Source organism: Tetranychus urticae, chromosome 3 (genome assembly GCF_039701765.1).
Source record: "Tetranychus urticae isolate SD_2017Ah chromosome 3, NJAU_TeUrti_SD_1.0, whole genome shotgun sequence".
Lineage (NCBI taxonomy): Eukaryota > Metazoa > Arthropoda > Arachnida > Trombidiformes > Tetranychidae > Tetranychus > Tetranychus urticae.
The window spans coordinates 17,376,680-17,403,319 of NC_142960.1; the positions used below are offsets into that span (position 1 = coordinate 17,376,680).

The 26,640-nt window shown below is 32.0% G+C and overlaps 2 protein-coding genes and 3 long non-coding RNA genes across 6 annotated transcripts; 2 read left to right on the top strand and 3 right to left on the bottom strand.

The window, feature by feature from the left end:
• The first annotated feature begins 708 nt into the window (after positions 1–708).
• Positions 709–17,666, top strand: LOC107363157 (salivary peroxidase/catechol oxidase). The gene is made up of 7 exons (XM_015930337.2): positions 709–1,174; positions 2,103–2,312; positions 10,809–11,233; positions 14,157–15,101; positions 15,532–15,862; positions 15,930–16,208; positions 16,296–17,666. Exons 1-7 carry the CDS (start codon positions 1,167–1,169, stop codon positions 16,405–16,407), a joined length of 2,310 nt encoding a protein of 769 aa, XP_015785823.1. The 5' UTR covers positions 709–1,166; the 3' UTR covers positions 16,408–17,666.
• LOC107363159 (uncharacterized) lies at positions 4,295–6,629 on the bottom strand. The gene is made up of 5 exons (XR_016199654.1): positions 6,341–6,629; positions 6,131–6,261; positions 5,885–6,038; positions 5,622–5,757; positions 4,295–5,047 (listed from the first exon to the last, which is right to left on the bottom strand). It is a non-coding gene; the product is annotated as an uncharacterized LOC107363159 (long non-coding RNA).
• On the top strand, positions 6,905–8,529 carry LOC149093509 (uncharacterized). Its single transcript, XR_016199656.1, has 2 exons — positions 6,905–7,327; positions 7,979–8,529. It is a non-coding gene; the product is annotated as an uncharacterized LOC149093509 (long non-coding RNA).
• LOC149093510 (uncharacterized) lies at positions 10,697–14,163 on the bottom strand. Its single transcript, XR_016199655.1, has 3 exons — positions 11,877–14,163; positions 11,757–11,810; positions 10,697–11,227 (listed from the first exon to the last, which is right to left on the bottom strand). It is a non-coding gene; the product is annotated as an uncharacterized LOC149093510 (long non-coding RNA).
• A 3,944-nt stretch (positions 17,667–21,610) lies between the features above and the next one.
• Positions 21,611–26,623, bottom strand: LOC149093511 (uncharacterized). 2 transcript variants are annotated; one of them, XM_089268869.1, is made up of 2 exons: positions 26,276–26,607; positions 21,611–21,891 (listed from the first exon to the last, which is right to left on the bottom strand). In XM_089268869.1, exons 1-2 carry the CDS (start codon positions 26,524–26,526, stop codon positions 21,678–21,680), a joined length of 465 nt encoding a protein of 154 aa, XP_089124995.1. In that variant the 5' UTR covers positions 26,527–26,607; the 3' UTR covers positions 21,611–21,677. The 2 variants fall into 2 exon arrangements, with proteins under 2 accessions (XP_089124995.1, XP_089124996.1); XM_089268870.1 differs by lacking the exon at positions 21,611–21,891 and adding an exon at positions 25,758–26,212 and having other exon boundaries at positions 26,276–26,623.
• Between the last annotated feature and the right edge of the window lie 17 nt (positions 26,624–26,640).

Consider the following 26,640-nt stretch of genomic DNA (forward strand, 5'->3'; position numbering starts at 1 on the left):
AATCGATGAAAATCGGCGATGAAAAAATTCCTAAGCTAATTTGCCTTTTTTTTCAGTTCACCATTTTTTTTTGTCAACATTTTCAGGCCTTTTACCTTTAAGATGAACAATTAATAAACAGACTTAAAACTTTCCAAATTATTGACCATTAATATGATTATTATTAATATCATTAGTTGAATTGGGTAATTGAACTGAAGCTTATAGTGAAAGTGTATTTTAAGTGGCAATACCAATGATGACCAAGTGAAGATCAACTCTGTAAAGGTTAATCTTAGGCCAGTCTTGCTTCAGGCTTAATTATCATTTGGCCCAATTATTTGGTGCCCTATTTCCTGTTGAACTAAATATATTATTGCTAATAACAGGTAATGAAAGGAAAAAGAAGCTCAAATTAAAAGGTAAGAAAAGACAAAAAGACAAAAAAATGAGAAACTCTTTAGTTGACAATCTTTGGGTTTACATTGGAAACATTGACATGACCAGAAAAGGCTTGAAGTCAATTCTGGTTCAATCGAATTTGAAATTTTCTTTTTTTGGTTCGTCTCTTTGGACCTGTAGATGTGAGGATTGCCGCAAGGTTAAAGATTACCTTTTTGTTTCAATGACATAACTTGCAAGGCCAGGGAATCTTGTGATTGCGATGTGATGGGAAAGCGAAAGATGACGATCAAGAGTGATTTTAAGGTACAGTTAGAGAGAGAGAGAAGAAGAAGGAGAAAGATGAATGATGATGGGGAAGGAGGAGATGAAAGGTAGCTAAAAGGGAGGAGAAAGCGATGATAAGGTAGAGTAAGATGATGATGATGGAGTAAGAATGGAAAGATAAGATGAGTGAATGATAAGGATCAGTTGAGGAGGACTTTTTTCCAGGTAACAATTCACGTTAATGTCTAACCCAGCTTGTTTATTGTCGTCGTTAGTTTCAACAAGAAGGTGAACACGAAAAGATTAATCAACGGCAACAAAACACCAATCCATTGAAAAGTTGTATCATTTCAATTTGAACAACTTTTCTCTTTTTTTTATCATCGAACTTGTCTTTTTTTTAAAATTCATTTTTCACTTGTTTGTTTTGTGATCATCTTTACCCATTGAGTATTGGCCTTTCATCTGTCAACGCTTTACCCATTTACATCATTGTCATCATTTACCCTTTACCCACAATGATAAGGTAAGTTGTTTCATCGATTCTTGAAGACTTTCATGACTTCATGATTTCATGATTTCTCTCTTTTTTCTCGTCTCTTGGTGAACTTGTGAGTTTAATTTGTAGACACAATTAATTAGTGCAAACCCAAGTCAACTAATTGTGCCAATCAAAGTTAATTAGATTAAAGAAGTTGACATTTTTTCCCAAGAATCACATTTTTCACTGTAACACAGTTCATTACAATCTCATGTTTTTTTTGTCTCTAACCGTTAGACTCATTTTTCATGAACCAGACTAACATCAGTCATTAGCTTGAAACCTTTGATATCAAAAGCATTGCTAAAAAGATTGAAAAAATGTTCAGATTTAGATTCGTGTTTCCATTATCGATATTGATTTGGTTTATCAATTGCAACTGATTACCATAATAATTGGGATCGTTCAACTCATTTGGACGATATTTTTCACTCTCCTTTTTTGCCTCTTTACGCTCTTCCGATATCATCGATATCATGAAATTAATATTCTGCTGCTTGATAAACCAATTAATTGATAAAAAAAAGGTTAAAATTAAACTTGCATTTTTACCTTTTCTCATCATTGACTGGCGGCAATCGACAGCCTGGAATCAAATTTATCTCAAACCTTTCCTCTCATTTACTCCTTATAATTAAACTTCAATTAATTATAGTATTGATGAAGACGATTCTTTACCTTTCAAAGGGAAGGTAAAAGGTAGCTAAAAGCCGAAAGGCAATGAAAGCCAAGAATATTAGATTATCTCATCTTTTTTCATTCATTTCATCAACATTTGCGTATCTATTTTAATAACCAGTCAAACAGTTTTCATTACAGTTTAACCTTTCGGCCATTCTTGTCCAGTTTTTATATCTTTTACGATTAAAGGCAACCAGAATTGAATAATGATTCATTTGTGTTTTACTTACAGATTTTCCATATTAATATTGAGCTTTGCCTCGATTGGTCTTTGCTCTGATTACAATGACATTGAAAGACCGCCTCATTCAGGTCCACCTTATGGAACTGATTATTCACCAGAATGTGCTTTAATTGTATCAAGGAGTAAACCCTATTCACCTGACCATGAGCCAATCAAAATGTCCCCTGGACTTCATTATATTTCTAATTATGCTCCAAGGTAAGTTGATAATCCATATTTTTCTTATTTAAACTGAAAGCCTTCAAGTTATTGATTGAAATTTCATCAAGTCAATAATTTACAAATAGCGTAACAATTGTGGTTTTTAACAGCCAATTAATCAGTCAATGTAATAACATTGATCATTTGAACAACATTAGAAACAAAACAATATTAATTATTTTCCGTCAATGAAAATTTTACCAAACACAGTCAATACAAAGGGTAAAACCAATGTTAACCAGTTTTGTAGGTAAACCTTTTAAAATCTGGTTTGGGTTAACAATGGTTCAACTGGTTAATTTGATTAATCATTTAATTGGATGAACCTCTTTAATCAGTTCGTCTACCTGGAGCAACATTTATACATTTATGCTTAAGGAAGATTAATATTGATTATTATTGTCCAGTTTTGGTGTTTTTTGTTGTTGTTGCCAAGCGAGGAGATGAAAAAAGGTTAATTATTGAAGATGATTAATCCATTACTTTAATCTGATGGTTGCATTGGAATGAGTCTTCCGTAAATGAGAAAGTTATTGAAAGTTAGTGAAAATTATGATCATCTTCATTTAATCACTAATAATCATCAACAACAAGGCAAGATTATCTCGAGATGAACTGATTTTTGGTGTTTTTTTCGTTATTAATTTTCAATTTCACCTTATTTTGGTTTTGTTTTCGATGTTCATTCTTGCCTTGCCTCTGCCACTTTCAGCTTTCAGCTTCATTTTCAGCTATAATTCATGTATTGTTGAAGCTTGCGGCTATCAAATAATTATCAATGCTCAGTTTAAACACACAAGATAGATGATAAGTTGGTTGTTAGCGTTGTTTAGAGTCGTATCTGATGGATAATAACTTTCCAAGTAAAACATCCAAGTAATGCATAACCAGTAAAATGAAGATAAACTGAACACACATACACAAAAAAGGAGTTCATCTTGTTATTATAAATACACATTTATTAGTGAAGTTTAACCGTTATTTTTGTAAATAAAAATCACTTCTCCAGGCTGTTGATGAGCCACTTTTTGAATGTTATCATCCATTTATTTGTTCACTATTAATTGTAAGCGATAACTTCCCAATATTGGCCAGTTAGGGGTTTCCTTTAGTCTCATTAGATGCAAATTATGGATCCAAATCATCAAGTATTGTCCATCACTGGATAACTTCATGTTATAGCTTAATTGCGAGCTTTTATTTCCAATGGAATAGTTAATTCAATTTGATCCGTATTTGGTTTCCAATCACTGTTGTGAGTCTGAAAATGAAAAGAAAAAAAGATTCATATTTAGTGAGATTTGAATGCTAATTTTAAATGTGATTACGATATTCAGGCTGAATGACATTTATTAATACTTTGAATTCAACTGTTATTAGAGGTCAAACTGAGAGATTACCATGAGTAATTCATTTTCTGTTCAAACCTAACCTTATTAACTCGGCTTAATACATTTCCTTGGTGGAAACATTTCTGACCTCAAATTTTTTTCTAAAAAAAAGCTATCTTTTGTTTTTTGTTGTTTTTTTGCATCATTTTTGTTCATTTTTTTCACCATTTCTTGCTCTGCATCACCATCTTCAGAATCAAAATTTTGAGGTTCATTCCGGTATTACAATTTCATGATTTTCTAGTCAGTATCTTTAACCTGACAACTAAACAATTTCAATTCACTCCTTTCGTTAATTTAATACATTTTTATACCATATAAATATAAATATACCTTAATGAACATCTCAGCGTGAGCTTGGAAGATGTTGAACAGAAAAAGTATGATTACATTGAATGATATTTATCTGATTGATAAGCAGAAGCTTGGTCAAGATGATAATCAATATTGATTAATCAATTTCTTTTTGCTTTCACAAAACAAAATTGGTATAAATAATGTTATTTTGATTAAACTTCACATCATCAAATCAAAGTTGAGCCAGTTAATTGTTGCATTCATTTTTCAATCAAAATAATATTTTTACTGTTTAATACAAAAATATTTTTTTAATTGAAAAAAAAAATGGAAACAAGCTCAAAATGATGGTTTATACCATTTCATCTGACAATTGGCAGGAATCAAAATGATTTTTGATAACGACAAGTTCGCAATTAACCTTCTTAGATCCGTTTTCACTTGATTTTTCATTAGAGACTGATTGCTCAATTAGATGTGATTTGATGATGGATGAGATGAAAAAATTGTGATTTACTCGAGTCAATGGAAAAGTAAAATGGATCAAAATGAAAATGGTGAAAATAAAGGTGACATTGAGGCCGCTTTTCCAGATCAATGATGTATTGGAAAATACAAAGTTTTTACGTCTAAATGGCCAATCTTTAGACCATTTTTTGATCATTTCACTTTTACTGGGCCAATTAACTGCTCTATCCGATAATTGGCATTTCAAGTAAAAGTGAAATTAACGTGAAATAATCATATTTCACGATTTTCTGGCTAACTTTTCATTTCTTTTCACATTTCACTTTTTCATTAAACGTAAAAAACGTAAATATTAATGACAACTGATATCAATAATACTGTTCGTATGATTGTTAACAGTTTACAATCTCCTTTGGGTTTGGTGTGTTTGTTTGTGTCCTCATGTTGGTGTTGATTCTGATGAGGTCCCATGAAGCCAATCAGTTAAGTTACAGTCAACCATCCGAATCGACGAGTAAAATTGAGAGTCTTCAGAAAAGCTGGTTCATCATGATATTGAGTGTGATAAAGGAGAAGCTGAAAAAGAGAAGAAAAATATTGAAACTCGATTGCATGATGAATGTAATAATAATTGGAAAGAAATTGAAGTGAAAAAAGTGGAAAAAAAGGCAAGAAAACGTTCAGTTGATTATGAGATGATGACAATGTTAACAGATGATTGTTAAAAGGTTAACAAGTTATGATCATTTGGTGGTGAGTAAAGTAAAGCGAACGAAAAAGTTCAATATTCAGACAGAATTTGATCATATTTTTCTTATTAACCATTTAATAACCTTTTTTCATCTTCTTACATGAACTTTTACTTTCCTTTTCTAGGTTTTATTGGCTTCAAAATTGTTATTAGAGGTTTGCATTCCAATAAGAGAGTGAAAAAGAAAATGAAAATTTGTATCATTTTCAGGTCAATCAGATTCAATGGTTGAATAACAATTTTGATGTTTTTTTCACTATAAAAAAAGATTGTTTCAATGAATCTTCAAGAAAAGATTGATTTCTGATTGGTTATCAGTCAATTTCAATCTGACTATCAGTACAAATTATCAACAATTTAATTATTTTATTTCACCTCATAATATCAATGATTACTTACTATGTTGATCATGATCTTTACTCAATTATAGTTATGATTATTCAATTCAAATGATTCCAACGTGCTTTCCATTTAATCCAATTTCCAAATCAAAGATATGACCAGAAGCATAACATTAGGTGTAAACAAATACACTCTATGTTTCCAATTATGAGGAAGGAGATGATGAACAGTTGATAATGATGATGATGATGTGATGATAACGAGGAAGAAGGTATAAAATGCAAGTTTAAGTGGTGCAAATTGCGTGGTTTGCACCTTACCATCATTATTATTTATTGATGTCCATCTTGAACAAAATCGGGTTATTTTTTATAACTGCATAAGCAAACGTTTGTATCACTTTAAAGGTTCAAAAATGTATCGATAAACGAAACTGTCACTTTCAATGCAATAATCATATTAAACCCAAGTTACCTGTAAAGATGACAAAAATTTTGATTAATTTAAAAATTGTAAATGATAAATTGTGACCAAATGAGATAAATAATGTCATTTGATTAGCTTACATGCACAAGAGTATAAATTTTATACAGTAGAAAGTGTTACTTGGGTCAGCTGAGAAATGTCGGTAATCTTATTCCAGTCGTCATTAATAGTCCAATTTGTAATTTAGTTTATTTGTTTAGTCCAGTTGAATCTGAAAGAGAGGCAAAAGCTGAGATTAATTAGACACATATAAAGGTTTAACTTTTAAAAATAAAACAAAAAAAACTTACCCAAATCCAATACAAAAAGGAGTAAAAAAAGAAATAATTTCGAGCATGAAAAAAAGGTTGAAAGATACAAGGCTTATTAGTTATTCAAAACGGTGAGAATGGTGAAGATACTGAGCCTGATTCTGATGTCGTTGAGGATGGTGATGATGGCGATGAATAAACAGAAAGAGAAAAAGAAAGAAGAAAAAATAAATTAGAAAAAGAAAGCGAACTGAAATCAAGAGTGAATGCAATGATTCAATCGTATGTAAAGTTAAAAATATTTTAGGGTGCGTCTGTCAATTACGTCCGGAAAAGTGAGAAAGTAATGATTGTTTTGGCGCAAAAAAAGAGATTTAATCAAAAGTTGATTACTGTTACAATTAGAATAGAAGAATCTTAAAAAGATCAAATTTCTATGGTCAAATGGTCAGTAATGATAGATTGTTTGAACAGTAAATTTACAATTATGCTAAAACCAGCTTCGATTTTATGCTTGATGCTGTTTACGCTATTTGCTTCAGCTGTTGTTTATGCTTTTTGCTTTTATTGTCTAACAGTTTAAGATTTTTAATTTTATAAATTAACTATGTTTTGTAATTCCCTGATTTATTAATACTCAATGAATCTGTATATTCAGTGGTTATTCTGTTGAAAAAGACTTGTAAAAAGTGCAACTGACCATTCGAAATGTCTACCAAAAGGTGGATTGACCATTCAGCCATTTCTTCTGGTTTCTGTGATCGCTCTTTACTGCTGACAACAAACGTGGCTGGTCAATGTGAAAAAAGTGTTTGAATTTTTTCATTGATTCTTATTATTATTGATTTTTAAACGGTTGATTAGCTAATATTATCTGCTAAAACAACTGTTAATATAAGACTTTGTCTGTTTGCTGTTGATAACTACCGGGTTGATGTTAGTTAAATAAGATGTAGCAACAACGATTTTACAAATTGATGTCTCAGTCCAACAAGATCAATTAGATGTAATCAACAGGTTAAAAAGGTGAGTCTGCCTTTTCGTGATGCTTATTGCTGGACTTAACTGTAACACGGTATAAATTGGACTAATCACCATGATTGGATAGGTGATGGAAATCATAAAACAGAAAGTGAAAAAATAATGTTGTGAATGCAAACCAATCCAGAAGTTGAAGAATTAAAAAATGTAGCAAATAATAAAAATAGTCAGTGATGAATGGTATAGATTGTTGATTAATGTGTTTTGATGATGATAAAATTAGATGAACCGCTAACCGTTGGTTGTATAATTTTTAAAGTCTGGTTTGAAAAAGCTGAAGCCGTTTGGATAGCCTTCTGTAATTGACTAGCTAAAGGCTATAAAAACATGAAATGTAGTATTATAAAAGGATCAGGATTCGCCTTATGAGCATGATAAGAATCATTGATTTAATGAATTAAAGTTTAAAAGTTGACAATTGTCGCTTCAATTTCCCAAGGAAAAGCAGTCCAATTTTTCTGTGTTACACAGTTCATTACAACAAGCTTTACTTTCTGTCTCATGCCTTTTCCACTAATTTTTACCTCATTTCATCATGCTCATGAATCTCTTTTTTTCTGTACTTTTTTTCATGTATTGTCTTCAATAACTGTTGGCTGAACCGGTTGAGACAAAATGAATTGAACTCTCCTTCAGGATCTATTAGTTAACTATGAAACTAATCAGATAAATATATCTAATAATGTCTTTTGTTTTGCTGCGTTCTAATGGTCAAAAACAATAATCTACACTCACAAGATTGGCACAGATTGAGGGAAACAAGATGAACACGATTAAAGACAAATAAAAAATTAAAGAAAGGCCTAAGAGACAATTACAAGAATCAAAAAAATGGTGGAAAATAGTGAATTTTCAACTGAATAATGAAACTTTCCTCTGAAAACAAGATCAATTGTCCACAAAAGTGTGTACTTTCTTCAGGCTTGGCCTTGTGAGATTTTACTGATTTTGTTTTCCATCATCTGATATCATTATGCTAAACAATCAACTCACAATATAAAGAAATTCAATTTTCTTGTTGTTCATCACATTTTCATCATTATTTTCACCTCATTCTCATTCTTGTAATATGTTCTTACAGTCTTTTTGTTTTGTGTTTTTTTTCATGACCATTTTTTTGCCGTTATCGTACAAACTGATGTAAACTGGTTACAATTTGACAATCTATTTAACAATTTGTTTCATAATCAAATTTTTATCCTTAATTTCGTGGTTAACTGGTAACACGACAATACATAATTAGATGAATTACCATTAAGATTGTGAGACCAGCAAAATAAGATTGTTCATGAGCCTTATAAAAACCATGGGTGCAGCTAATATCAGACAATCACGCAAATTCAATGGTTCACAGTTTCTCAATTATTGGATTTGATTACAATAGATTCATCTAAATTTGGATTATCTAAATCAACTGTCCATTGTAATGTACCTTTGGAACCTAAACCCAAAATCAAACCCAAAAATCAAACCTAAAAATTGAAACCTTTATCAGCCTTTCAAGGTCTGCACTTGTCTGGACAAATGTTGAACCATTATGGCTGATTAATTGTTGATTATAATGTTAATTGTCTGACCGAGACATTGTATTAAACCAACACCTTTTAATCCAATTTACTTGGTAATCAATTGAAACTCACTAATTGTAATGTAGAGTGAAAAACAGTGAGAAATAATTAGCCTTTTGTACAAGCTAATTGACTGTTTCATCACAACATCGACAGCACATGATTTTTCAACAATTTAACAACCATTTAAATCAATTTTGCTTCTTTTTTGTTGTTACTCTTGTCAACTCATTTGTTACTCTGGTTTTAGTCAGTAATTTAGCTGCTTTTTTGCTGTTATTTCATCGCTTCTGTTCGCAACGCAACTTGTCATTAAATTGTTACCCGGAAATTTTACAGCCAGTAAAGGTGGTTAAATGATAAGTGTCTGTGTTTTAGTTTTAATCAAGTTCAGGGTTAAACTCATCTTCATCTGTTGGTTAAACTCGTGTTGACTGTCATCATCATGATAATTATCAACATCATTATCCAAGTGTTAGGCAACAATACAAAAGCAATTACAAAAAGATCATGAAAGGAAAATATTGAACTCAATCTTTTCAGTGTCTTATTGTAACTTGAAATTGATTAACAGTTTTTAAGCAAAAAAATTGATCACTTTAGGCCAATAATCTGACCATTTTTGAATCATTTGTAGCAACTGTTACAATTGATCAACTGGAAGGCAATTCAACATCTTTTCATGATTACAATTACCAATAGACCAACTTTCACCCATCAAATTGAACTTCAATTTGTATTCCTTTAAACCTTTGAATTAACCTTTTTGATTAGCTAGTATTGAATACCATAATTTGAGTCAATTTAATGATCTTTTAAAGGTATTTTCACTTTAAAATGGTGTTCCTTTTGTTTACCAATTGACACAATATTTCTTGGTCTATTACATTTAAAACAGATCAATACATTTGATTAAACTCTTGAATGTAAGCCAATTGTTTATCAATTGATTTACCTTCAATTGTCTCTCAATTGTGTAAATCATCTAACCTTTGGGTCAATTGTATTTAACAAACTATTAAGTGTGGTTAATGAGTTACCGTTTAAAGTAAACCGCAATGAAAAGTCCAACTAAATTGAGTTAACAAATTATATATTGATTAACCAGTCTAATTGACTTTCATGTAAATCATAACTAATCATGTTAAATACTTTGAAATTGATGAAATTGCTTTCCCTCTTTAAGCATCTCATTTACCAAATTTAATTTTAAACTTCAGCTGTTTTAAATTAAGGAAGCATAAATTGACAGCATAATTAGGCAAATTTAATAACCAGATTAATTTACTAAATTTTATTGGATTATACGTTAGAAGCGTATTTAAAGGTAACAGTAAAGCTAATCTGGTTAATTTGTATTTGTCTGGTTCATTGGGTTCATTTTTTGCAATATTAAACCAAATTTTTCTCAACCTTTACTTTTCAATTTTCCGTATCACAACCAAATTGCTTTCACTTTTCATTTCAAATCAACATTTTAAATTGAAAAAGTGTTTAAAATTAGAAATTAACATTTAAATGCAATCAGTTGAACCATTTTTTCAAATTCAAATAAACCGCAAAACCTTCAAACACGCAAATTTCCAAATAACAGAGAAAGTCAATTTTAAAGCAAAAGCCGAGCCTCACAATGAAATCGATTAGAGTTGGTAGACATTAATATTGTTTTCGTTCAATTCGGCTTTTCTTGTAAAATTGATTTGCCGAAACGCCAAAAAGATCAAATCCTCGCATTTCTTTGTGAATATTGACTTCTTCTTAACAAAGTGAGGTGAAAAGATTCCGCTTCTGTTTATCGCCACAATTTGTTTACGCTTTTTTAGGTGAAAATTTAATGTTTCAACCAATCTTGAGAATTCCAATTTTTAAAATTCTTTTCTTTTCTTTTGTCCATTTAGATTGAAGCGCTCTTCATATTATCCAGGAGAGGGTCAAATCTGTATCACATATGAGGACATCAACCGAGCTGTCCATGAAGCCAAAGTACGACTTGGAAGTTATGTTCCAGAAGAAATCAAAGAATTGTCTTCTGATTTACCCAAAGAAAGTCACATTTCAGTTTCAGCGGAAATTGTTCTCGAAGCCACTCGAATCTTAGCCCAATGGTATGACCTTTCCAAGGAGACAATCCTCTTTGGACTTCCTCGTATTGACACTTATCGAACTGCCATCCGAGACATTTGTCCTTCCTTCTTGAAACCAGTTAAATGTGAAATCTCCAAATATCGTACTTTAACCGGAATGTGCAACAACTTGGACTATCCATCATGGGGTTCAGCTCGTTCCGCAATGGTCAGATTCTTGCCTCCTGCCTATGCTGATGGTAAGTAATAAAAGAAAAGGTTAAACTTGCGATTTTGAGCGATTGAGGGTACCTCTTGTTCACATCTTATCGTTCAATCATGAAAGATTCACTTTCTTCTGTTGTCAACAATTTACTCAACAAACATCAATTTTTAAGGCAAACATTAACCAAATTTTCATTCATCCATTTATTACCTTCATTATTATCATTTTACTCTTAATTTAACTCTCAATTATTATTATCATTATCATTAGTATTATTATTCAAAACTAGTTTCAATCATTCATCATCATTACATTTATGTTTATTTATAACATTATAATTTTTCAGACTCTCTCTCTCTCTTCGTCTTCTTAGCTATTATTTCATTTGATTATCTTCATTAACTGTATTACAAATTAGTCTCAATTGTCGTTGTTGTTTATGCTTGTCAGTGCTAATTTGATAAAAAGACACGTTCCTTTTGTTTTCATTTGCTTCATTTTTGTTCATTTGTTTCCTCTCGATTCACATGTATTCATGATTGTCACTCAATGTTTACCTTTTTTTGTCATATACAGCAATTGTAGCGTTTGTTGTTGCCGTTCATTGATACCTTTTGCACAAAACAAAAAGAGTTAACCTTTCAAGTTGAAAAAACAAAAGAGCAGGTAAAAGTTACCAAAATAGAGAAACCATTTTCTTCTTCCAATTTTGAAATTGTGCCTGCTCAGTATTCATGAGTTTCATGATGAGTTGAAGGAAAAGCGAAATTTCCAGAGGGCGAATGTTGTCCAATTGTCGCAATTGACCAATTGAAACAATTAGAGGCATTTAATGATGAGGATAAATTAGGCTTGTGGACAATTAAAAGGCTTCTAATTGTTCAATTGTTGAGGCTTGAGATGACAATTAAATGTAAATTTTTCCAAGTAACTGGAACAGCCAGAAAAAACAGGAGATTCATTGGAAGGTGAATTTTTCCTTCTGTAATAATTGATTGATCCAAATTTTTTGATTAACTTAACCACAAGTTGACACGATCGAGACAAATTTTGATAAATTGTTGATAATTTTGATGAGTTTAAAGTGTTAAGGTTAACTTGATTTGCCATTTTTTCGTGTATCAACTATTCAATGTTTACAGCAAAATTGTTGAATTTAATGTTGCTTATGAGTTGCTTTCTTTCGCTGGTTAAAACCATGTCCCAAGATGTTCAAATTAATCAATTTTCGGTTAATTATTTTAGCCTTAAATCATTCCAGGCCTGACAGGCACAGCTGAGTAAACGTATTGTGGTGAAAAAATTGTCAGACGTAAATAAATACATTGCCATTCGATATTAAATTACTTGAAATGTGACCTTTTATCATGTTTGCTTTTTTATACATTTTGGTGAAATCTATTCAGGTCGTTGATGATCAACCAGAAGAAATGGCAAATAAAATTGTATTGAACTTTTCCTTTTTGAAAATTTACTTTTCTTTTTCAATTTAACTTGATTTATCAACGTCCCATCTTCATGTTAGCCTTTACGGTTATTCCCAATCATGAATCTGTGTCGTTACATTTATATCACAACCGCAAGGCATCATCAAAATGATCAACATTATCATGAAACAGACCAAATGATGATCATCGTTTTTATGCCGACTTTTTACTCTTTTCACCATTTTACAGGCCTTTCAAATTTCACAACATTAATTGTTACCAATTTCCCTCTTTCTTTAATGATACAATTTAACACTTTCCCTTTAAACATGTTGAAAGATCCACAATTTGTGTTGTGCCAATTGTCATGATAATAATAGTGTTCACTGGGTATGTTTCTTTATTAATAATAAGGTGTTTATCCTGCTTTAATGGTCATCATAAATGATTTCACATTAATTAGAAACAATAGTTTGCTCTAATTTCCCATTCACTGAGAATTGTTTAATTTTCACTTTAACTGGTTTAACAATTAACACGACAATATTATGATTAGTTGACCGGCTCCTGTGACCTTTTCAGTTTACCAAGATATGGCCAAGATAAAGTATCGATTGTTTAGCAATGACAATAATAGAGATGATCTTTCTCCCATTTGACATTCATAATCGTTCAAATGCTTCCTGTAATTTAATCACCATCTCATTTGCATTTCATCAGCTTAATGAAGATTACAATGTTGGTTATAATTAAGATGATGATTGGACTCGATTCACAGTTTACAATCAGGTTCGTTAGGCTTTAGTCACAATAGCTATAACGGTGATGAGATGAGGATGAGAAAAAAAAGTGGACAAGAAAAACAACAGCAAATGTTGATATTGGTGTCATTGAAAAGTAGCCTGAGGATGAACTGTCATGTCAAATGTCAGGTGATTTAGTAATTCTTGCGATTGTAAAAAACATTCTTTTTCTACTGTCTTTTTTCCTCTCATTACTTTTGTTGGTGATGATGAAATGTGAACCGGGAAGAGATGAATTCCATATTATCGTAAAAAGTTATCAGCAAAAATATTTGAAACAAACAAACGAAACCAGAAAATTCTATCGATGAATTTAATGATTTTGATTTGGTAGATTCAGTGATTTTATAGATGATAACAAGAATCAGCATTTTGATTGTCTTTTCTTTACCCAACATCTAATAATAATGAAATTAGTCTTGAATTCATCCAGTAATATGTCAAGCTATTGAGTTTTGAAAATTTCTCGATGAAACATCTCTTTTGTTGGATCTCGATTATGTTGCCGGTGCTTTCTAGCAATAATCCAAATTGTAACGGCATGAAGAAAACATTAAACTTGACTGTTACTTGATTAATAATTGTAGAAATGATCTTGATGGTAATGATAATGATAATAATGATGGTTAAATGTTATGATTGTGATTATGGGCAAAGCTTTTGAATCGCTTGTTTCTTTATTTAAACCATCACGTAACATAATGTTTAAATTTTTTATTTTCATAAGGTATTTCTGAGCCGCGACGATCAGCCGATGATGATTCTGAGCTTCCATCACCACGTTTGGTTTCCTTCATTATCCATCAAGATGTTTCCGAACGTGATCAATATATTACTAATTTGTTAATGGCTTTTGGGCAATTGATTGATCACGACATGACTTTTGGAGCAACCGCAACAAACGAATTTGGCGATATCTTGAAATGTTGTGAAGAAGAAGATTCATCTCATCCAGCTTGTTTACCCATCAAAGTACCTCGTGATGATCCTTTCTACAAATTTTTCAAGCGAACCTGTATGAGCTTTGTTCGTGTTCTTGCCGGTCTCAAACCAGGCTGTCCATTGGGTCCTCGAGGTCAAATTAATGCCATTTCAGCCGTTCTAGATGGTAACTTCATCTATGGTTCATCTCAAGAAGTATGCCAAAAATTGAGAGCTCTTAAGGGTGGTCGACTCAAGACAACCGCCATGTACAAAGAATTAGGTCTTAAAGATTTACTTCCAATGAAAACATCTGATCCTGATAAGGGTTGTGAAAGAAGTGGTCGACCTCGAAACATGTTCTGCTTCGAAGCTGGAGATAGACGTGCCAATGAACAGCTTGGTATTACCACTTTACACACCATTTTCATGAGAGAGCACAATCGTATTGCTGACTATCTTGCATTTGCCAATCCACATTGGGACGATGAAACTGTTTTCCAAGAAACACGAAGAATTGTTGTCGCTGAGATTCAACACATTACATTCAATGAATACCTTCCAGTACTCTTAGGTCGTGAGAAAATGTCCAAATATGGTCTAGATTTGGTTGAAAACGATTTCTACAATGGTTATGATCCAAAAATTAATCCAGGAATGAGACTTGGTTTCCAAGCAGCTGCCTATCGTTTTGGTCACTCAATCCTTCCCGATGTCATTGAAAGATACAACAAATATCACGATAAAATTGGTTAGTAGATGAATATTTTTAAATACAAGTGAAATCGAAAAACTATAAATCACCTAAAATGATTTAAGTTTATTAACCAAAGAATGATTGTAATTATGAAAAGGAGTGTAAATAATTTTTTTGATTTCCCGGTTTTTTTGCAATGCAATTGATTTTTAAAACAAAATCAAACCAATTTGCTTACGTAACCGGTAGATGGAGACTCACGAATTTGAACAAATGATTTAAGCGCAAAAAAATTGAATTGTTTTGAAATTGGAATCAGTCATGAAATATTGTATAATCAATTTCTGGCATTCTTATTGCTTGATGCTTTTTATATTACCAAACTTTGGTTCACTTTAATTGGTTTGATCTTAATTTTCTCAATTTAATTGTTTTTCTCAATCTTTCTATGTTTTGCTCATCTTTTTTTTTCATTTATTTTCAGAATCAATTCGCTTGTCCCAATTACTTTTACAGCCTTATGAGCTCTACAAACCTGGTTACCTTGACTCATTTATTTTGGGTTTGGTTAACCAACAGGCCAACAGAATGGACCCGGAAGTTTCCACTGAAGTAACTAATCATCTTTTCGAGAAACCTGGAGATCATTTTGGTGCAGATTTAGCTTCAATCAACGTTCAACGAGGACGAGAAGTTGGATTACCCGGTTACAATGCTTACCGAGAATTCTGTGGACTCAGAAAAGCTAAAGGATTCTATGATCTTATTGGAACCTTCGATAACAAAACTGTTCACAGAATGGCTAGTATTTACAAGTAAGTAACATTGATAATCACAGCAAATGAAATTTGTTAATCTCATTTTTGCCTCTTCTTTCTATAGACATGTTGATGATATTGATTTATGGTCAGCCGGTGTTGCTGAATATCCAGCTCCTGGATCACTCATCGGACCTACTTTCGCATGTATAATTGGTGAACAATTTGCCAATCTTCGACGAGGTGATCGTTTCTGGTATGAGAATAGCGGTTGGCCATCATCTTTGTCTCTTGAACAACTTAATGAAGTTCGTAAAGTTAAATTAGCCAAATTATTATGTGACAATGCTGATGACATTCAAACAATTCAACTTTATCCACTTCTTATGCCTGATCATCATTCGTGAGTTATTCTAAATTTTTCATTTCTTTGTTCGAAATGTTACAAAATTTACTAATAACTTATTTTTCTTTCATTTTTTAAATTCAGAAATCCTTATGTTGAATGCCGTGATCTTCCAGCTATGGATCTATCTGTTTTCAATGATTATTCATACAAATCAAAAGCAAAAGCAGCAGCAGCAAAAGCTCGTGGTGCCTAAACACTAGCGAGATAATACAAAGTGCCCAACTGATTTTACAAATCAAGTCAAATTCACCTCAAATTTCATCCTTTCTTCTTTTCCCTTCTCACTTTCATCTCTTTTCTGTCCTCTCAGTCCATTCTGGATACCATATCTTCACGGCTTCTTCAGCTTTTTTTCATTCTGAGCCAGTCGAGGTTTCGTTAAACTTCGCCTGGCAAAATCGTTGCCAATTTCTTATTTTATTACTTCGCATTACCATCAAAATCATTATTATTATTATTATTGTTACAACCACTTGCCATGTTAACAACCATCATCGTTAACATTGTCACCATTAACTTTGTCACTCGATATTTGCTACTCATATTCACACATCTTCATTTTCATTATCACCAACTCCATACTCATTCGCACAACAATCACTTTAATCAAATTACAAATTCATTTTTTTTGCATATTTCATCCAAGCCATCACAGCCTGTAGCAGAAGTGATCAGGACAAGTTGACAGTTTAATGAAATGGCGATATCGATGGCAAAACTACTAATAATGAAGATGATGCTAATTATATTGATAGACTAAAACAAAGGTCTAATTAGATAAGCAAAGAAGAGTTTGAGAAAAGCCAACCAACATTAATAGTTATTAGATTAGCTATTAATTTGTTTTCATAAAAATATTAATTTCAGTCTTCCAATGTAAATATTTAATTCTCTTCATCATCTTCCATTCATCCATTCACTCATTCACTCACAGGTCTACCTTTTTCTTCCTTTTGTGTCTTACTTTGTGCCTTTGTGATATTCACACAATTAAAGCCTCAAGGAAACAACCATTCGTACTGATAACTGAATCAAATGCGTTTGTATTTTGTGGTCTTCAAGGAACATCTTTTCATCTTTGGATTCAAAACAATCAAGCCACATTTTTATTTTTCAATATTGTATTATCAATATTAACATTAGCAATCTCTCTTTTTTTCATAATAATTATTGTCAAAACTGAAATGATCAAAAAAATCAATCTGACATATCTGTAATAATTATACTTTACATTTGGTTTGATTTTTGATAATCATGTTTAAACATTGCCCATTGTTATATTAAATCAATTGCTCATTGTAACTCGATAACAGATCATGATGGTAATCATTTGATACTGAATTATAACAAACTATAACTTTGTGCTAATGTGGCAATTGATTTGGTCAATTGATTCCATGATTATATTACAAATGTTTGCTTTTTCAAGGAATAAAATTTAATAAAACTCAATTTTTTGCTTAATATTTCAACAGCAATATCATATGGAGTGAACACATAAATTTAGTACATACATGAAGGTTTTTTATACATTGATTGATACGATCGATATTAATATATTGCCAATCTTCGTGAGTTATCAATATTAACAACGCAGCAACACTTTAAATGAATGATTCAACCAGGTATTAAAAATCAAAGTTATTGTAATTTCGATAGATACAACTGTTGAGATACAGATGGCATTGTGCTCCATGATTTGTTCAGTTTACTCGATGGTCTAGTTTGAATGGTTGAGTCGTTTATTGTGTTCATGTTAGAAGGTAATATTTGTGCTTGAACGCGTGTTACAGCGCTTTTAGTTTCAAAAAATCCTCTTTTCTTTCTTGAAGTAGAAAATTTTCTTGCATTCTTATTTGAATCATATTTATATATGTTTTTGAATTTTTTCAACTGTTGCTTATTGCACCTTATATAGCCTATCATCAAGAATGAAATTAAAAGTAAACCTAAAAATGATAAAATGACTATTGACGAGTAATCAACTTCGGGCGCAACAATATCAACCGTCTCAGTTGATAGAGCACTTAATGTTATTGTATCAGCATATCTATCATTTCGTAGACTAACACTGATCTTGAATTTACCCGATTCAGATAAGCGCATCGAGCAATTGAAGATTGATCTGTTCTGATTTGGTTTTATGTTGGTGCAATGATTAAGTGGACCAGCTTTGATATCTAAGTACTCTTGAGATTCAGTAAGGTCTAGTGGTCTATCGAATTGAATTGTCAAAGTTTCAGATGAGGAAGAGTTGAACATTAAAGGTGAAATACGAGCCACTTTAAAGCAGATATCTACAGATTGTGTAACATTGTCTATTTTCTTCTTACATCTTGAATCAGACCAAATACAGTCCGTGCTTATACCATACATCAAACAGTGAATGCAACTTTTGTATTCGGGACAAAATAAGTACGACCCAAAAGCTATTTGATTGGTATCTTTAGTAACTTGTAAATATCCTAATGGCACACCATTAAAATATTGATGAAGTTGAAGATCGTCCATAGATGATATATCATTTTTATAGCATTTTAAGTATTGGTTGTTGTTTCGTAAACAATAGCGACTTTCATTGGAACGAAAACTGTTATATACTAAATGTAAAAGATTTACAGGATATCCATTAAACAAAGCTTCAACATTCTGAATTGAACTATCGTAATTGAAGTTTGTGTGAATTTCAATGCAAATCTGTTTATAACCAATTGTTTGATGGCAAAAATGAGTTTCATTGATGTAATTATTGTAATCATCTTCAATATTTGGATTAAAGCTAGTTCCATAAGCAAAAATAAAATGATAGTCCAATATTTTGCTAAAATTGAGCTCAACTGAAGGTACAATATTCTTATTAGAAGAACAATTTTTATGACAAGTTTTTTGGCAACTACGAACTTCGGATCTCAAATGGTATCGCATCAAGGTGTGATTATTTGCACCTGAAGCACATTCTTTACCAGTTTCATCAAACAATGAAACAAAATGATCGATGAAATATCGAGTATGAATCAAACTCTTGTTGGAAGCTTCTTTTGTTATTAACAGTAATATTTTTTCGGGTTTATAAAATGTTAAGCAAATGAAAATTGCTCTAGTAATTTGATTAGTTTGAAACTCTAGACGATTATAACGAATCTCAATTGCACTAGAAATAAGTTCACTTCCTTTGTTAAGACACAATCGTATTATTGATATCTCTTGAGTAACATTTTTGGTCTTTTCATTCCAAATACTTCGCTTTATTAGAAGGTACAATTTATCGTCGAAATGAATATAATCCATCATTTTCCATTCTTTAATGAACTTCCAATCATCTTTGAGCCAAGGTAAGGATCGTTTCACAGAAACTTTTTCATTTTCATCATCGAAATACAACAATTCAATATAATTCCACTCAGGAACTGGTTCAGTTAAGTTTGGATTGAATATTGTTGGAACATGAAGAGCTTCATTATCACCAAAAGCTATTATTGAACCACTTAATTTACCAGAAAATTCCATATCTTCGATCCTATTTTGATCAATCAGAATTCTAGGTTTATTTTTATGGACAAACATCAATTGATCTTTTTTGATATTAACTACTTTCCAATTGACGATGTCGGACACATTAACTACACTTGTTGGAATGTCAATTGTTATTGTTTTACCAGCCACAGAAATACCATAAGATGTTGTGTGATTGTCAGGATTCGTCAAGAAAACGCTGTCTAGTGCTTTGTAGTAAGTCAATCGATTTTGTTTAAATCCTTTGAACGAATATGAATACTTGATCGATAAAACGAGTTGCATGATCGTAATAAGATTTGGAATAAGCATTTTAAGTTGTTGATTGTTACTGAATCAAAATAAAAGATAATAAAGTTTAAGGCAAATGAATACATTGAGTGTTATAACACATTCCAGGATTTCATAAACTGTTCATAAAGGGAGAGCTTCATAAACCATTGTATTATTAATATTATAATACTTGTTAGTTGTTTAATAGATTGTGCGATTTAAAATGTAAGACAAATGATCTACTAACAATTGTAAGTTTGAAAGAATCCAAGGACTTCAGAAAAACTGTGAGTATAGTTTAATGATTCATTGCATTCGATGTCCACCTGAATGCGAAACACAACAGAAACAGAGACTTGAACGAATCCTTATTGTTTGAAAAATAAAAAACATCAAAATTCCATATTTTTGGCTTAATACAAAAATGAAACAATGATGAAGTTCAAATCATTAACGAACTTTCGTGTTGAATCATCTCACAATTTACGTGGCGGGCTCATAATGATCTTTAGTTTAACCTATGCGGAAAAACTTTGAGACAATGTTTTTGATCGTTGATATCTTTTTAGTCAATTACTCGATTATTTCAATTGAAATCAGGTGAGAGTCTAGTTATACGGACACATATAATAAACAGTGCTATAGATTCAAATAAATAATCGTTTATTATCGCGCTCTAGGTTGGTCTAGGTTAGGTTAGGTTAGATTAGGTTAGGTTAGGTTAGGTTAGGTTAGGTTAGGTTCGGTTAGGTTCGGTTGGGCTTGGACGGCCTGGGGCCTCAATTAACGCCTTTGTTATTGTTTTGTGTCCGTATAACTAGACTGTTACCTGAAATCATCTATTCAATAGTGATGCGTTGAAGAAACAATTAATAAGCTATTAGACAATAGATTTGTGAGAAAATTGGCAAAACTTTTGATCTCAATTTTTACTGCAATTCGCCATTTGCAAGTATGTTGAATAAGTTTTAAAACAAAATTTATTTAGACAATCTTTACTCAAATCTAGAGCATTATTTTAAAGCAATAATCTACAGTTTGTGTAGCATTGTGTTTCTCCTTTATGCATATTGAATCAAATATGGACCAAATACAGTCATCATTCGCACCATACGTCATACAGTGAATGCAACTTTTATTTACAATTATGGAACCACAGGGAGAATATTCGATTGGTATCTTTAGAAACTGGAAAATATTTCAATGATCGATGATTAAAATATCGATGAAATCGTCTGTGAGTGTTCTGTCCTCTTCAGTACACTCAATTGGGTACACTGGCCACTTTCGAACACTGGCCATTAACTGTTATACACCAATCAAAACTCATAATAAGGATACCTTGAAAAGAAGGCTGAATGAACTTTATTTTCGCACTAATTTGATGCTACGCAAACAAGCCAGCTAGCTTTGGATTTATATTATAACCAAGCGAGTTAATGAGTCGAAATAATTGTAATCATTTATTTTAATAGTGATTTGTTGAAGAAACAATTAATAAGCTATTAGACAGTAGATTTGTGAGACAATTGACAAAACTTTTGACCTCAATTTATACTGTGATTCGCGATTTGCAAGAGTGTTTAATAAGCTTTTGAAAAAACAGTTGGTTAAAATATCTTTGCTAAAAATTTAATCAATCAATAAGTGCAGGTTAATACAAGAGTTATTGACGATTTAAAAAATTGGATAAGAAGCATAACCCGCAACAGCACACATGTTGTTACCTCTGTACATTCTGAAGTAACCTGATTCACCGAAATCTTCACCCCAACTGTTCTTGAGAATCCAATATGGAGTACCGTTTTCAGAGCCATATCCGACAATAACTACACCATGGTCAAGATCTTTAGGGTCACTTGAGCACTCGTCGGTATTTAAAATACCACATCTAGAGGAAGAAAATGATGAACAAATCAAAAAATTGCTTTTTCATTGGTTGAAAAGACTAACTTACTCATAATCTTGTACTGGATGAGCATCAATGGCAACTGAAATAACAAGTTCAGCAACTGCAGATAAAAGGGATTTCTCATCATTTTCTGGTATATCAACAAAAGATGAGATTGAAGCACCCTTGTTTGAAGCAGTGTAACGACATGTGTGATAATCTTCTCCGTCTCCAGAAATAAAAGGGTAAGACTTTTCGGTATCAACACCCTTGTTGGCTTTGACATATGAGAAAGCATTGTCCATCAAACCACCACCGCATCCTTTATGATGATCATCCTGATGTTGATGGTTCGAGTCCGGTCAGGGTGCTGCGTTTACCTTTACCTTTACTTTTCCGTTACCATAAATTGAATCATTTATGTATTTATGGTAGATCAATTATTACTCATTTTTCGGGAACCGGTCGAGACAAAGGGTTGCGATTCTCAGGAATCTTAAATACAATGATAATTGATATCCAGTAAAAATTTGAGAATTTGCAAACAGTATTTCAGAGTTTATGCAACATTTTGGAAACACGCGCGTCGCTAATATATTTTACAAAATAATTTTGATCGTAAATGAGAAGTTAATTTCAAAGTTCTCTTATCCCCTTAAGATTGCTGAAATCAGGCATACTGACCCATTTCTGATTAAAATCCATCCTAAATTTTATACTGGTAGCTTTGTGCTGATGATTATATTTGCAAACATTTGTAATATAATCATCAGGTTCCCGAAAAATGAGTAATAATTGATCTGCCATAAATACATAAATGATTCAATTTATGTAAACGGAAAAGTAAACGTAAAGGTAAACGCAGCACCCTGACCGGACTCGAACCATCAACATCAGAATCGTTAGACTCTGAGTTAACTTATCTTGCCCTTGATCAGGGCAAATTAGGTACCGAACCGACAAACCTTTCACCTTAACATCTTCTAAGTAGAGAGCATATGTGGATTTTTTGGAGTTTTTTTGAGATAGTCCCATTAAAATTCCATGGTCAATGTTTAGGCCATTGTAATTGTTCCAAAGTTATTGTCAGAATAATTGTTATCATAAGTTATTGATACAAATGGTACTGTGCTTCAACATTGAACTGGTTCATTGGTTCATTTAGGATGCTTAAAGACATTTATTTTGGAGGTTGACTTCTTAGGTGAACTTTTCGGTGACGTTTTAGGTGAACTTTTCAGCGCAACAGAAAACTTTTTTAATTTCATGCTTTTTGAAGCAATTTTCATAATTCTTGTTGATCTTTTGAATTCAAGAAACTCATTACATTGTTTGTTATTATAATTTGTATAAGTTATTAATAACAATGAACCAAAGAGTAAAGGTAAAAATAACAGCAAAAGCCAAAAACGACCTTTGGAGACGACAATATCAACCTTTTCAGTTGATAGAGCACTTAAACTTATGGTATCAGCATATCTATCATTTTGTATACTAACATTGATCTTGAATTTACCCGATTCAGATAATCTCATAGAGCAATTGAAGATTAATCTGTTGTGATTTGGTTTTATGTTGGTGCAATGATTATGTGGACCAGCTTTGATAACTAGATACTCTTGAGAATCAGTGAGTTTCAGTGGTTTATCGAATTCAATTGTTAAAGTTTCAGGCGCTGAAGAGTTGAACATTAAAGGTGAAATTCGATCCACTTTAAAGCAATGCTTTACATTTCGTGTAACATTGTCTTCATCTAGCGTACAAATTGAATTGGACCAAACACAGTTCATACTCAGACCATACATCATACATTGAATGCAACTGGAATGATATGCACAATGTACATAAATAAAGCGAGTAATAAAATTGGCAACTTTAGAAACTCGAAAAGATCCAAACGGTCGGTGATTGAGATAACGATGAAGTTGGAGATCTTCATCATAAGTTATTCCGCTTTTAAAACAATTCAAGAATGAATTCTGCTTTTGATAACAACTTCTACTTTCATTTAAACGCACATTGATATATATTAAATGCAACCGATAAACAGGATATCCAAAAAAGAAAACTTCAACTTTTTGAATCGAATTATCGTAATTGAAGTTTTTGTGAATTTCAATACAAATCTGTGTGTAGTAACTTCTTTGGTGGCAAAAATGAGTTTGATTGAGGCTATGATTGTAATCATATTCAAGTGGTGGGTTAAGGCTTGTTCCATAAGCAAAGATAAAATGATAATCCGATATTCGGTCAAAATTGAGCTGAACTGAAGGTACAGTATTCTGATTAGAAGAACAACTTTTATAAGTAGTTTTTTGGCAACTTTGAACTTCGGATCTTATATGGTATCGCATTAAGGTGTAATTATTAGCACCTGAAGCACATTCTTTACCAGTTTTGTCAAACAATGAAACAAAATGATCGATGAAATATCGAGTATGAACCAAGCTCTTGTTGGAAGCTTCTTTTGTAACTAAAAGTAATATTTTTGCGGGTTTATAAAATGTTAAGCAAATGAAAATAGCTCCAGTAATTTGATTAGTTTGAAACTCTGGTCGCTTATAACGAATCTCAATTGCACTCGAAATAAGTTCACTTCCTTTGTCAAGACATAGTCGTATTATTGATATCTCTTGAGTAACATTTTTGGTCTTTTCATTCCAAATACTTCGCTTGATTAGAAGATACAATTTATCGTCGAAATGAATATAATCCATCATTTTCCATTCCTTAATGAACTTCCAATCATCTTCTTTAAGCCAAGGTAAGGATCGCTTCACAGAAACTGATCTTTTTTTATCATCGAAATGCAACAATTCAATATAATTCCACTCAGGAACTGGTTTAGTTAAATTAGGATTGAATATTGTTGGAACATGAAGAGCTTCATTGTCACCAAAAGCTATTATTGAACCACTTAATTTACCAGAATATTCCATATCTTCGATAGTCTTTTGATTAATCAGAATTTTAGGTTTATTTTTATGAACGAACATTAATCGATCTTTTTTGAGATTAACTACTTTCCAATTGACGATTTCGGACAAATTAACTATACTTGTTGGAATGTCAATAGTTTTTATCTCACCAGCAACATAAAAATCATACGATGTAAGATTCTTCTCACTTCTAAAGGAAACACTATCTGGTGCTTTGTAGTAAGTTAATCGATTTTGTTTAAATCTTTTGAACGAAAATGAATATTCAATCGATAAAAAGAATTGCATGATGATAACAAGATTTGGAATAAGCATTGTAATTTGTTGGTTGTTAAACTGAATTAAAATAAAAGATAATAAAGTTAAAAGACAAATGATTACATTGTTAGTAAACACATCCCAGGATTTCATAAACTGTGCTTAAAGGGAAAGGGATTCCATTGTAATACTTGTTAGCTGCTCGGATAATAGATTGTACGATTTAAAATGTAAGACAAATGATCTACTAGGTTTGAAAGAATCGAAGGACTTGAGAAAAACTGTAAGTATAGTTTCATAATTCATTGCGTTCGATGTCCACCGGGACGCGAAGGAATAGAAACTTGAACGAGTCCTTATCGTTAAAAAATATTAAAATCGTTATGATTTTTCTTTATTTATCTCATATTTTCGTCTTAACACAAAAATGAAACAATGTTGAAAATAAAATCATAACGAACTTAAGTTTGGTTCATCGCGCGATATACACACCGGGCTCATAATGAACTTTAGTTTATTTTCATTTGAATGGCCTCCATACCGCCTGGATTTAATCCTTGTGGTTTTTTCTTATGGGTCTTTCGAAAGACAGTGTTTATAGAGATTCACCGAAAACCTTAAATGACCTCGAAAAGGCAATCAAAAACAAATTAGCTCAAGTTGACGATGAGATGCTGAACAATGTTTATTCATCATTTGTTAGTTGCAATATCTTTGCTCAAAATCAATCAATAAGTTCAGGTTATTACAAAAGTTTTGTTCTGAAAGCACAACAAGTTTACCGTTATTTTTGAGCGTTTGTTGATTCGATAACAGCGATGACAGAACAATGGGCAGTTTTACATAGGCTTTCTGTCACCCTCCTTTAATCAATCAATAAGTTCAGATTAATACAAGAGTTATTGACGATTTAAACAATTGGATAAGAAGCATAACCAGCAACACTACACATGTTGTTACCTCTGTACATTCTGAAGTAACCTGATTCACCGAAATCTTCACCCCAACTGTTCTTGAGAATCCAATATGTAGTACCATTTTCAGAACCATATCCGACGATAACTACATCATGGTCAAGATCTTTAGGGTCACTTGAAAACTCGTCAGTATTTAAAATACCAGATCTAAAGGGAAAAAATGTTGAAAATAAGAAAATTGCCTTTCTTCAATTACAAAAAATAACTTACTCATAAAGCTGGACTGGATGAGCATCAATGGCAACTGAAACAACACGTTCAGCAACTGCAGATAAAAGGGATTTCTCATCAGCTTCTGGAACATTAACAAAAGATGAGATTGAAGCACCCTTGTTTGAGGCAGTGTATCGACATGTGTGATAATCTTGTCCGTCACCAGAATGTTCAACAAGTTTACCGTTTTTAGAGCGTTGGCTGATTCGATAAAAGCAATGGCAGAGAAAGCCCAGCATGAACCACATTGCTGATGATCTTTGATTTCACTAACGATTCCCTTGGTTCAAACAACTGAGGCTGGAGCTTTTACGGTGTAGTTTGCGTTGTGAACAAGAGGAGCGGATCGACGAGCGGGCTTG

Excerpts from the sequence above, each read along its gene's own strand:
- LOC149093511 (XM_089268869.1), bottom strand. The coding sequence starts at position 26,526 with ATGTGGTTCATGCTGGGCTTTCTCTGCCATTGCTTTTATCGAATCAGC. Across the intron at positions 21,892-26,275 it reads CATCCAGTCCAGCTTTATGA|ATGTGGTATTTTAAATACCG; the intron begins GTAAGTTATTTT and ends TTCTTCCTCTAG.
- LOC107363157 (XM_015930337.2), top strand. Across the intron at positions 11,234-14,156 it reads GCCTCCTGCCTATGCTGATG|GTATTTCTGAGCCGCGACGA; the intron begins GTAAGTAATAAA and ends TATTTTCATAAG. Across the intron at positions 16,209-16,295 it reads CTTATGCCTGATCATCATTC|AAATCCTTATGTTGAATGCC; the intron begins GTGAGTTATTCT and ends TTTTAAATTCAG.